Raw genomic sequence first — 13,448 nt, 5'->3', positions numbered from 1 at the left:
TTGTCGGCCGGGCGGTCACGCTCGCTCTTCGCCTCTTCTCCTTACAGGGGGGAAGGGGCTGTGTCCCGTATCTGGGGAGCTGCTGAGGGAAAAGTAGCTTGTTTTGCCCAGTTTTAGCAGACGGGCACCTCCAAACTTCCAGTCCTGCAAGTTTCCAGAGCCCCCTGCCTTCCACGAGTCGCAGCTTTGGGCACCCATAGCATCGCGGGCTGCAAAAAGCGGCAGCACTCGACGAGTTTCGCTCGCCCGGCACCCAAGTGTTTGCATCTCCCCTCCGCTTCATCAGCATTTCCCCTTGGTATTGCCCCTCGGGACTAGGAAAGCGTTTATTCTTAGTTGTGTCTTAATGTGGTTCCAGTCATGGAAGAAAGATGAGGAAGGTGCTTGCGTCCGACCAGTTTGTCGGGACTGTAAGCATTACGCTGCAGTTCGGGACCCAGCACAGCGTGATGTCAGCTCGCGTGCTTCAGTCAAAATTTATTATCGCTTGGGAGTCCACTCTTTTTTCTTTAGACGCGTGCTCTAGTTTCTTTTAGTGATTGTCATCCAGCTCTGGGAGAAATGCAAGTAATGTCATACTGCGTCTCACTGGTTCAAACAGTCTGTTCTTTTGGCTCATCTGTATTAACACAGTTGTAACCACTAGAAATTTCTGAAACTGATTTGCCTTCTGTGAGTCACAAAATGTCAACACCTGTGCCTTAACCTGTTGAATATAAAGGCCGACTATTAAGCAGAGGGATGGGATACTCATGCATGATTTCATTGTAGTACAATTAAAGAGCGCATCTTCTGGGAAAGGAAGTGTGGTACCTCAACTTCTAATTGGACCTACTTCATAAACAAGGTACAGGACCAGATGTACCAATTAGTGTAAAGAGTTGTGTCAGATCCTGCATGTTATAATTAGTCATGGCACTAGAGGCCTGTTTGTGCATTGTTAGAAGGGTTTTGTTGAAGAAATTTCTTACTTTAAAATTTTCTGAAGCTGAGGAGACTTTTATTATTATTATTATTATTTGTGTGTAGGAAGGAATTGAGTCAAATGCGATTTGAGAAGTGATTGTTAGCTTGCTGGTCATGTTAGTGTGAAGCACATTTATTCTTGGTGCTCATGGAGTTTGAGGGAAGGGAGAGTCTCCCAATTCTCCATTTGAACGCAGGAGGCTTCAGGGAGAAATAGAGATGAAATGTCTAGTTTTCCAAAAGCCCTAATATTTACTACATAACATTGTTATTTGTGAAGGCTCGAATGTGCACTTTTTTAAAAAAAAAGTGACACTTGTTAGTAACATACTTACTGTAATGACTTTCATAGTTTATTAATACCAAACTTATTTTTAAAAATAAACGTTTCAAATGGGCATCTTTTCAGTAACCTTATTCTTCATTTTAAGTTTCTCAGTAAAAGCTTGTGAAACCAAGCTTGTTACAAAAATGCAAAATTTCATCACCTGAAAGTGGCAGTGTCTTGACAGCTGTAGCGCTGTGAAAAATAAACTTGAAAACATACATCACAATCATCCTCAAATATCTAAAAATTCAGTCACATTCTCACAAATAAATTGGCTGTAGGAAAAAAAATGTGGCTCAAGTGGTTTGTCAGCTCGATTTTTATTTTTTTTTCTTACCTATAAAGTGATCTATTCTTTGCACCTTGTTTCATATTAGAGCATCTTCTATACATAAAAATGCATCTACATTTTATTTGCTCTTCAATAAGAGTTCATTTTCTGAGTTGAGGGGGTGGAAAAACTGCTGTTCCATCCTCTGCCTTAGCCAGAATAGATTCTTCTCCAGCCCTGACCTGGTCTGTGGCTGTTGCCTGACCCTCGCCTGGTGATCAGGACGTTACCATCTTCCCTTGCAGCAGCCTGTCTTCAGCCACTTTGCAAACCACAGGAAGGTTGGACGCAGCCTTGGTTTTTGTTTCCTGTTTCTTCCATGGTTGTTTTTCTGAGGAGTTCAAGGAGCTGCTTATAGATCTGCTTGTCAAGTTGAACAAGCAGGTATTCAGGCTAAGTGGTTTTGATGGGTATTTGAAAATTACATTTAGGGTAAAATCATTAATACACAGAGGAGCAAAGTGTGGACTATTGAGAAAAAGCAGGTTGCAAAGTTCTGGAGTTAGTGTGCATAGTAAGGCTGAAATTTGAACCTGAAGTATCTCCAGATTAATGGTAGGCAGCTTCTTTCAAATAGACGTGTGAAGATGAATGAAGCCTCAGTTAAAGAGAGATACCCGGAAGAAGTATTTTTGTATTGGGCTTATAGAATCAAATCTGGTCAAGGACCGTAAAGGTAGCCATTACTTTGCTTTAAAAGGTAGAGGTTCCCTGGAGCTAGCTATTTTTATGGGATAGTTTACACCAAGCATACTTCAGTTAATTGCTAGATAGATGGAAAAAGTCAGCACCTTAAAAAAATTGTTGGCTGAAGATCTGTTTGATACATTGAAGAGCTTTATATTCTTGGGCTGAATGTCTGTTATTTGGACATAAAATGCTGTGCATGTGTTACTTGCTAAATTTTCTTTATATGCAGTCTTTTATCCTATGAAAATGTTTAAACTATTAAAAGGTGTTTTGATTGTTTCATGGTTTCTATTCATATCTCATTAGTTATTAGGTGAAAGCGTTCCTTCTACGGCTTGATAATTATTTTAAAATATAAGGACAAAACTTGGTATTTGTTTTGAAAGAAATATTTGTCTAAGCGCATGCTGCATTTGACATTCATACCAATGGAATATGTAAGGATATGAATTGAGTCACTTCATTCCTACGCAATCCATAATTTTAAAACTACATAGCTAGCAAGAAAGATCTAAAATGTATGCAATTACTTTGAACTCTGTACAAAGATTTGTGTTTGCAATAGCAGATTTTTATATTGAGTCTGTGCACTGGTTAGGAAGGGATTCTTTTAAATTTTTGTCTGGTTGTTCAATTGATTTTTAAGCACTGATTATACTTAGAAATGTCACTGACTTCTTCATATTTTGCATCTATTCAGTTCTGGGCTCACTGTCTTATAACTCAGTAAAATGTGTTTCTCATTTTAAAAAAAAAGAGGTAAGAATGGGGGAAGTTTCCTCTAAGAATCCATTTCTACACCTCTGAAACAAGCAAATACCCCATGTCGTTTTAATCTGGAAAATTATTCTACCAACTGTTATAATTCTTTTTTTGTAACTTGAGGAAGAAGAGAGTTGTACTTGTGGAAGATGAAGTTTGTTTTGGGAATTCATCCTAATGCGCTGGCATATTCCATGACTACGTTAGGTGCCGGAATGATGAACAGTATCTTTAATTTCTACTACGTTAAGCTTTTCTTAAACCGATACAAAATTTCAGAAGTAGCATTTCATCAAGCACAGGTATTGTACAATGGAATATAGTGATTACCATGTTGTGCTATGTGTCTGTGTTGTCACAACGAAGTAATTTTTTTTACTTAGAAATTAATTTTGGTTGCATAGCAAATAGTTATAAAGTAAATTAATTTTAAATTTAGTTAGTTCATAAGCAATTGAAGGTACACATAAAGCACATCGTTTACAGTCTTTAGACTAAAAATCTCCAGACTGGAAAGATTTTTACCTGTGATGATAGCTTGAAGTAATGTTCTAAACTAATCTTGCACCTCAGCTCTGTAGACATGTTTGACATTAGTGCTTTCCTATGGACTGTTTAAGTACTTACATACTGCCTTTATTCTGTAAGTCATTATCCATGTAAGCAGCTCTTGTCATAAATGGGCTCCTGAAAGTAATGGGCCAGCTCATGTTTGGAATTACTTGCTGTGAGAGTAATCTCTGCACTTTGCAAGATGAAAGCCCAGATACATAAGCTTTTGAAGGAGTGAAGTCTTACAGACAGGGCTTTATTTCACATGTAGTTGGGTACCTGCCTACTTACTCATCTTCTTTTTTCAAATTACTATAAGCCTCTAAATACCTTTAAGAATTTGGTCTGGAGTGTGTTTTGACCTGAGAAGCTTTCATCTTTCTTTATTCTTTGAATAGAGATTTATTTTAAATAAATAATGTGTATTACTTCTGTTTGTATTACCTCTGCAGAAAAATCACACTAATGCTAAATTCTGTTGTGTTTCTTACTTGTTTGTCACAGGTTGTCTTTATGATATGGAATGCCATTAATGATCCTCTTTTTGGGTATATTCAAGATAACTCCAAATTCGCATGCTGCTCAAGACGCCAGTTTTCAATTTTGTATGGAGCTCCTTTTTATGCGTTAGCCTTTTTGCTTCCTTGGTTTCCTTGGAAACATTATGAAGAAGGTGACTGGCTAAGTGGTCTTCACCTCATTGTTGCACTATGTGCTTTTGACGGTTTGCTTACATTTGTGCTTCTAGCGCAGTGTGCGCTCTTTGCAGAAATTTCAACAAGACATGAAAGTAGGCTTCAGCTTATTAAATATAATCAAGTAGCAACATTAATTGGATCAACAAGCATTCTCTTTTGTGGTCTCATATCAGATAATATGGAAAATTTTGCCTATTTTCAGGCTTTTGCTGTTTTGGTTGCAGCATTAGCAACAGCTTGTATGTGTTACACAGGCAAATACAGTACTAGTCAATATGAGCAGAGGGAAATTTGCACGGAGAATGCTAATCTGGAAAACAGTGATGGAGTTCTCTCCTGGTCCTCTGTAATTTCATTGACCAAACAGATTATGACAGAGAAAAACTTTTTATTTTTTGTAACAATGAACTTCTTCCAAGTCTTCCACCTAGCCTTCTGCAACAATTTTATGATGATCTTTGCGGATAATCTTATTCCTAAGGACGTCCTTTCTTCCTCAATAAGAAGTATCATGTATGGAGCAGGCTTTATTTGTCCTCAGGTAGGCAGTTACACTTTTTTTATTTCAAAATACGAAAACATGGTGTTTTACTGGTTTTAATTAGTTTAAGGTATCCATTTACACTGTTTGTTGCAAAAAAATACTGTATCTGACATAAGCCATTGGCCATACTGAGAAATAAATCTAGCTCACCAGTGCTCTAGAAGAAGAAAGTACATCTATATACAGGCTATCCAAGGACAAGCAGGAAGGCTGGTAGAATATCTCTCACAAGAATATGAGATGTGAGTGTGCAAGGAGTGAATGTTTTGTGTACTACAGGGTGTATATAATACCTAAGTATAAAAGAATGAAAAATGTGGTCAAGATAAAAAGTTTCTAAAAGCAAAATCTATAGAATTCTGAATTCTTTTCTCTTTGGTTTTGATTTGTAATACATGATGAAAGAATAATCTCTTCTCCAGGAAGTTTCTGAGATAAACTTCACAAAATACCAGAAAAATTACTAGGTATTAAAAGCATTGTTGAAATGTGTAGTATCTCAGTCATGGGAACCAAAAAAAACTCTAAATAGGTGCTTTTGGAGAATAATACTTTTTATAATACCATTGTTATACTGGAGAATAATACCATTTATTTTGCTGTTTGCTGTCTTGGTCAGCTACATTCAATGGGGAGAGAGATTTTCAAGACCCCAGTCAGGGACAGGGGAGTAATGAACTGGAAAAGAAAAGAGAACCCAAATGAGTAATGTGTGAGAACAAGAAAAGCAGAAAAAAATATGTCCCACAGAATGTAAACATACTTACCTGCAGTGAATAAAAAAAATGTCTCCTGTTCATTCTCTTCTTTGACTGGATCTTTTAAAACTTTCACTGTGTTTACTTGTTGGATTGCTCAAAAACTGAGTACTCTGACTTGCATCATAGGTGATGATGATGTTCAGAATTTCTGAAAATCAGGCTGTTATGTTCATTAAGTTTTAATGTTTTCAATAAGTAAAATCTAAAAGAAGATACATGAAAGTGCAACTGGATTTCACAGCTCAATTCCAGTTACCGTTTTGGGTTTTGCATATATAACATACAAATCCTAAACATACCTTCTCTGTTCCAGAACTCTGAAATACCTATAATTATAACTTTTATCCTTACTATAGGTTTAGTAGGTTTCTTTCTGTTAACTCAGTTAGCTGATGAACTTTGCAAGTAAATCAGAAACTGCAGAAGTTAGGAAAGCTTAAATAGTTTTACACTCAATATATAGCAATCACTACTGTTGATAGAATCAGCGTGACAGTGTGAAACGAACAATCTTTCAGAAAATGCATCTCTCTCTGCTCCCCAGAGACTCTTTGTCTAGAAGGTCACTGAACCGTAGAGAGTTTGCTCTGACCTTATTTTTCTCAGGTTTTGTCCCTTTGAGCTCAAGATATAATAGGAGAATTCTCTGGTGGCAATGTCCTGAACTTCACTTACTACAAAAATACCCAACCCGTGTAAAATAAAGCCCCTTCTTACGAACTGTGCTTCAGTGGCCTGTACTAAACTAGAATTCAGCTTCTATCTTAGGTTCCTTTTACTGGTGGGTGTGAAGAATAAAACCTGCCTACAAGGGAAACCTTGTTGCTGAAACATAGGCAAACAAATTTAAATTTGCATCATTGTTAGTAGTTTTCTTAGAAGTATGCAGTCTTAGAAATGTGCAGTTAATAAGGAATTTTCTAAATCATAAGTACTTCTGAGACAGCGTTACTTGTCAATTATAGGGAGACAAGGTCATGGTTTTTACAATAACATGCATTACATAATGCCTTACCACTTCTAATATAAGCACTTTTCTGCAAAATGTCCGAAAACAGCCAGGGGGAGGAGTATGTTTGTGTCTTACAACCAGGTTTTTTTCTTATACTAACTTTCCAGATTTATCTCCCTGATCATTGGTTTAATTAGAAAACTTGAGCTTCTTTAAGATAGCGTTTGCCACAGTAATCTTAGTTTGACTGGTTTTATTCGCTATGCTAAAGCATTTAAATGTGGGAACAAATGTACAAGGAGAGTTCTTTCCTGTTCTCCCTCTGAATATTACACTGTTCATCTCTGTAACGCAGACAGAAGGAGCACGTGTGTGTCTTTATAGAGTTTGTGAGTATTTTTTGTGACAGTGTCGAGGACCATGTACATGTAGATGGTGGCATAGGCTCACATAATAAAAAGAACATAATTTATTATCAAATGCCCTATTTAAAGTGGAAAGTGAGGAACAATATAGGAAAGATTACACTTTGTTCATACTATAATCAGCACTTACTACCATTTTCATGAGTTCACCTGTCACTAGCTTCTCATGTGGATTACTGCTAGCTAATTAAAATGCAGCCATACATGTTGTCCACTGATACCTGCCAGTAAAGTCTCTAACTTGCTTAGATCAGCTCTCTTGGTGAGCTTGCTTTATCAACTTAAAAGTCATGCTAAATTTCTATAAATGTCAGTGAAAATAGTAATATTAATGAAAAAACAATTATTGAAATTATTTTTAATCTGCAGTTAAAATTCAAATGGCAAGGTGCTTGGTTTACCATTAACATACTGCAAAGTTAATTCTTTAAGGGATATCAAATGTAAAGATCATAAGCATTAAATAATAGTGAAACAGTAGTTTCCTCAGGATATAGTAGTTCTCAGCTGGCTAGTTTTGAGTGAAAGGAGACCATTCTTACCTGGTAGAGGTAGCATAGAATGAGCCAGTAGATAGTTTTCTTTGTTCAATTCGGGTTTTTTAATTTGGATTGAACTTTTTAGAAAGGGTTTGTTTTGGGTTGGTTTTTTTTTTTTTCTTTAATGGGTAGTAATAATTTATGTCTGGTCTGTGCTTTATAGCTCTCCTAATGCTGAGATATTTTACTATACCTTTTCATTATATCTCTGTATATATTATCTTTTTCAGTGCCTTGTTCTTCTCAGTCATGCTTCGTTGAAGAAGTTTGGTTATTACAGAATCATCTTGTTTTCCTTCTACTTTGAAGGAGTAGCTGCTGCTGTCATGTTTGTTCTAGGGCCAGAACACTACTATCTGTTGGCATTTTATCTCACAACAAATATGTAAGTAAACACACTTCCCTGTTCATAGATATGGCTTAAATAATTCCAACAGAGTGGACACTTGCTTTTAATAGCATGAAGATTTTGCCACTGCTTTTATGGTTTTCTTTCTCTTCCGCTTCATTTGTCAGAAAAGTTGAAACTTCAGTTACAACTCTTTTCAGCTTTCATTTCGTTCTGCTTCAGCTTTTAATATCTGCTTGCTTAAAAAAACCCCAAAAAGCCTTAAAAATTAACAGTAATTAAGGTTTGCAGCCACATGCCTCCAGCCACATACCTGTTCTAACTTAACATGAGATTCAAGGGAAGCAGAACCTCTTATCCGTATAGACACAGAAGATCTCAGTAGAGGAACTCTTCTCAGAGACTGTTTGCTAGGAAAGCTCAGACTTCATTTTGTATTGCATGAACACTTGTGTGTTGCACTGCAAAACAAATGTCGATATGTCAGGTGTCTGTTAGGTAACCAATACTGAATCACATTTTCACTGGTAATGGTTAAGTGTGATACCAAGAAATAGTATTTTCACAGTAGTAGTATATTATGATACATGGAAAACTTTATTTAAAAATAAAGACCTGTTTGTATCAGAATATTGTTACAGCATTTCAGTTTTATTTCTTAATTTTCTATTTCATTCCTTTCTTTCTACATGTTCTGCCCTCCTTTTTTCTTCTTTTTTCCCTTCCCATGTTCATTATTTTCAGTATTTCTGTCATGGGCTACTGAATTGTGTGAATAATAAATTGGATTTCATTACCTGCATACTTTAAATGATGAAGATATATTTTGATTTCCCCAGGAAAAAATTCTAAGGTACCTAAAGACTGTATGTTTAAAGTGCTAATTGTTCAAAGCCTCTCACAAGTAAAAGCTAATCACATCCAAAATTTAATAAGACATAAAAATCCTAATATATGAGTTTATGGTTTCAGTTAGAAGTTTGCGTGTGTTTAAATGTATATATATATATATATTAAAAATGGAAATATATATATAGGAATGCATATAACATCTTTTTACTGTTCTAATTCTCCCACTTTGAAGTTTGTCTTCTATGTAGTCTTTCCAGTAATGCTCATGCCCTTTTCAGATTTCAAGAGGACATTTTCAGTTTCTCTTTTTTCTAAGGTGTGTCTTTTCTCCATGTCATTTTGAATGACATTTACTGATACTCTCAAGCAAGTATTTTTGCACCAGTGTCCAGGAAAAAAAGCAAAAAAACCTCCACTTTTTAGTTTTGCATATTGATTTCTAATTCTCAATTAAGAACAGATCGGCTAATGCTTTCAGAACTGCTGTTTAAACAGATAAATCACTATGTTTTAAAAAATGTCTCAGCTTTGTGTGTTTGCAGGAATGTCAGTGTTAGGGTGTACATGTTAGATGTCAGTTACAATTTCATTATGCAAGTGTATATAAGAACTATGAACATCTTAAATATTTTTGTCTTTCTTTAGGGTAATTGTACAAGCTTCATTTAGTTTGTTCAATTTGCCTTTGGCAGATATTGTTGATGCAGATTTAATAAAGCACAAGCGGAGGTATGTCAGTCATAACTGCTTTTCTTTAAATATGCTATCTATGTGCCATGTTACTCTTTCATAAATTAGTTTATGTCAAAGTAAAGACAGTAAGTGATCTTGGATCCTTGACACAGACGTACTTTTTGTAAGAGCAACTTAGCATAAGTGAAGAACTTGAATAAAGTTTCCTGCAGTTAACTTCAGCAGAGTAATTTAAACAGATTGTGTCATTTCTAGTTTTAATTATACTATAGTATAAGCCAAGTCCTGCAGTTTCTTGTGTGTTTATTTTTGTTAGCTTCAATTTAATTATTTTGTAACCACATACATCTATTGTCACTTACGGAATTTTCTGAATAAGGCCTTTCTAACGTGGCAAAAGGGTTTAGAAAGCTTTGCCTGTGCTACGTAAAGTGCAAATTTCAAAGTCTAACTCGTTGTTGTTATCTCTCTGAAATAAAAATTGATAAAACGTGCTGTGACGTAGCATATTACAACTCACGGATCTTTTGGATTTTTGTCAAAGTGCAGATAACTTCCTGTTGGTTCCATCAATGTTTATCTAAGTGCAGATTCAATCCCAGTCACTGTATTAAAGGACTTGTCCCTCAAATATGAGAGCTATTGCTTTCATGAAGAAAAAAATGCCTCCTTTTCTGGCTTCATGCATGTAAAGTCTCAAGCTGTAATTAATTCTCCATGCGCTGCTCAGTCTAACTTAACTTCAGTAATTACTGAATGTGCACAAAGTTGAACTTGAGTGGAAGTCATTTCAGAATTAGGGCCAAGCTATAGGTATACCCCAGAGGTTTATTACCTTTCATTTCCAAATAAAGTTAAATTTCATTATGATAGCTGATCTGTTTGCTATAATGTGTGAACTGTAAAGCCAAGTATCATGACAGTGCATTTGCATATTAACAGGATTTTTAAAATCACTATTGTAATTAATATACTAATAAGTTTGTGTTGTGCATTCATTTGGTTTTTTTCCTAAATATTTTAGGTCACCGCTTTCCTCTATGGTTTTTGGTACCAATGCTTTATTTACCAAGCCTGCCCAGTCTTTGGCTCCAATGCTTGTGGTTACAATACTAAATCAATTTGGATATGAGAACCTGAATAATGAAGTTGCTCAGCCTGATCCAAGGTGAGTTCAAAAGGGATACTTTACATAATAGAAATTAACATGAAATAATCCTATCATCTAAAAAGCAATCTGCAATTAGTTTGCATCAACTGCATGTCAAAAATATAAGTGCTTTAAAAGGATTTTCCAGTTGTTTGTTCTCTGTATAGAAGAATAGATGTTTTCTAGATTTTTTTAAAGAATAAATCATTTATTAAACAATACATGATGATATGTACCTGATTTTGAAAAACAAAGGATACGTTTCAGTAGTTGACCATCTCCTGTTCTATTGCAAGAAAGGAAAAAAAATGTTTGAGATGGCCTGATACCTCTTATTAAGATACATGTTGTACTGGTTTCTGTGCTTTGTTTATCTTATAAACCTACTTTCTTGAATATATATAATCCTAACAGGGTTGCATTTAAGATACATTTTTGTTTGAGAGAAAACAGTATAATCACTGGAGGGAGGGAATTTGCCTCAAGTAGGAGTATAATTTTGGCTTTGATACTACTTACCATTCTAATGCTAATGCTCATTGCAGTCCCTGGAGACCTTAATACACAGCATAAAGCTGTGGTTGCTAGTTAGCACATTGAAAATGTGTAGGCTTTTATAAAACCATATTAACAGAGAGTCAGTACACTGAAAGGGTCATAGGCTGTTTATTTATGACCAAAAAGAGGAAGTGTCAATGTAAGGAATAACTGAAGTCAAGAGTAAAAGGCAAAAATCAGTCCTGATTAGGATTTGCTTGAGAGAACAACATGAATATCCTGAGAACGACATAGCGCCCCTAAATTTTGAGTAGAAACCTTAAAAAATACACAGAAGACGATTGGATAGGAACTTTTGTGGAGATAGCTCTTGAAGGACAAATGACTGGTTATGTGTCATCTAGGGCTTGGAGAATGTTTCATGTTTGAGGAATTTTCTAAAAAAATGTATGAGGAAAAGCATGACATAAAAGGACAACAGGTGGTCTTCAGAAAAGCATCCTGACACAAGCAAAGAAGGCTTAAGTTTGAGGCTATGTGTGAGAACAGTTAATTTTATTTTAATGCATTCTGTAGATAGCCAGACACTGAGATGATGTGAAGAGGACATGGACCTCATTATAATGTCAAATAAGATGAGTGATTTTTGCAGAAGAGTGGTAGGTTGAACTGGATGTGGATATGAAAGGGCTGAATATATTCACCTTGATGATTCAGAGAAATTCAAATTTGAAACTTAAAACCTGTAGTTCTGATCCCTTTCAATCAGAGAAATGATCCCTTTGTGGATGGATTTTAAATCACAGTAGCTATAAATCTTTTTTTCCCCAGTAAGTAGCCTGTGGACTATAGCAACAATAAATTTCTTGTATATAGAGTTGAAAGACTTTGAATGCTCAGTCTCTGAAACCTGTGTTTTCAACTGAGTCATGCTGAAATTGTATTTATTTCACTAGGGCAAGGAATAGCATAAAGGTACAAAGCTGAGATCAGTTAATCAAAGAGCACCTGAAATATACTCTATATTTCTCTTGCCCATCCATTCAAAAATAATTTTGTAAATATGAAGCAGTCTGCGTGTGTCTTCTGTGTGTGTATGTGTGAATGTGCATGTCCTTCACTTTGCAAATGGACTACAGTCCACAAAGACCAGACTACTCAAGATTGGTTCTAGGGAGTCAGTTTGCCCATGGCGAGGTACTCAGACCATTGACCGAGCTAAAATCACTTACACATATTAAAATCCTATCAGCTGATCGCAGATTTGGGTTGAAAACTGGCTGAATGGCTCAATGGCCAGGCCCAGAGGGTGGCATGAAGTCTACTTGGAGGTCAGTAACTAGTAGTGTACCCTAGGGGTCTATACTGGGTCCGGTCCTGTTTAACAGCTTCATTAATGGTCTAGATGATGAGGCAGGATGTACCCTCAGGAAGTTTGGTGATGACACAAAACTGGGAGGTGTGGCTGATACATCAGAGGGTCATGCTGCCATCCAGAGGGATCTCAACAGGCTGGAGAAATGGGCTGACAGGAACCTCATGGTTCAACAAGCAGTGCAATGTTCTTCATCTGTGGAGGAACAGTATATGCTGGGGGCCACCCAGCTAGAAAGAGGCTTGGCAGAAAAGGACCTGGAGGTCCTGGTGGACACCAAACTGAACATGAGCCAGCAATGTGCTCTTGTGGCAAAGGTGGCAAATGGTATCTTGGGCTGCATTAGACAGTAGGTCAAGGGAGGTGATCCTTCCCCTCTGCTCGGGGCTGATGAGGCCACACCTGGAACACTGTGTCCAGTTCTGGGCTCCTCAGTACAAGAGAAATGTGGACATACTGGAGAGAATCCAACAGAGGACCACAGAGATTATTAAGGGATTGGAGCATCTCTCCTAAGAGGAAAGGCTGAGAGAACTGGGTCTGTTCAGCCTGGCAAAGAGTCAGCTCAGGGGGTATCTTCTTAAAATACCTTAAGGAAGGGTGCAAAGAGGACTGGATTCAGTGGTGCCCAGTGACAGGACCAGAGTCAATGGGCATAAACTGAAACACAGGAGGTTCTCTCTAAACATCAGGAAACTTTTTTACTGTGAGGGCAACACAGTCCTGGGCAGCTGGCTCTATGTGGCCCTGCTTGAGCAGGGGTTTGGAGCAGATGACCTCCAGAGGTCCCTTCCAACCGCAACCATTCCATGATTCTGATTCCATGAACAAAGTTCCAGTATTTAATGATAGTAAGAATATGGGTATGTTACAATGTATTGGGCTTCTGTGGCAAGGTCTTGGTAGTGGGGGGGCTACAGGGGTGGCTTCTGTGAGAAGCTGCTAGAAGTTTTCCCTGTGTCTGCCGCTGGCCAAGGCCAAGC

At 36.9% G+C, this 13,448-nt stretch overlaps 1 protein-coding gene across 1 annotated transcript in view; it reads left to right on the top strand.

The window, feature by feature from the left end:
- The first annotated feature begins 449 nt into the window (after positions 1-449).
- LOC104135825 (transmembrane protein 180) overlaps positions 450-13,448 on the top strand; it is an 18,072-nt gene continuing 5,073 nt past the window's right edge. Inside the window, exons 1-7 of the mRNA XM_009649508.2 lie at positions 450-535; positions 772-809; positions 3,201-3,379; positions 4,134-4,868; positions 7,779-7,933; positions 9,395-9,478; positions 10,467-10,610. Coding sequence (XP_009647803.2) covers positions 450-535; positions 772-809; positions 3,201-3,379; positions 4,134-4,868; positions 7,779-7,933; positions 9,395-9,478; positions 10,467-10,610 — 1,421 coding nt within the window. The remainder of the gene's footprint in view (positions 536-771; positions 810-3,200; positions 3,380-4,133; positions 4,869-7,778; positions 7,934-9,394; positions 9,479-10,466; positions 10,611-13,448) is intronic.

This window comes from Egretta garzetta, unplaced genomic scaffold (genome assembly GCF_000687185.1).
Source record: "Egretta garzetta isolate BGI_Z169 unplaced genomic scaffold, ASM68718v1 scaffold292, whole genome shotgun sequence".
Lineage (NCBI taxonomy): Eukaryota > Metazoa > Chordata > Aves > Pelecaniformes > Ardeidae > Egretta > Egretta garzetta.
The sequence above is the reverse complement of the archived record's forward strand: the minus strand, read 5'-3'. Positions and strand labels throughout refer to the sequence as shown.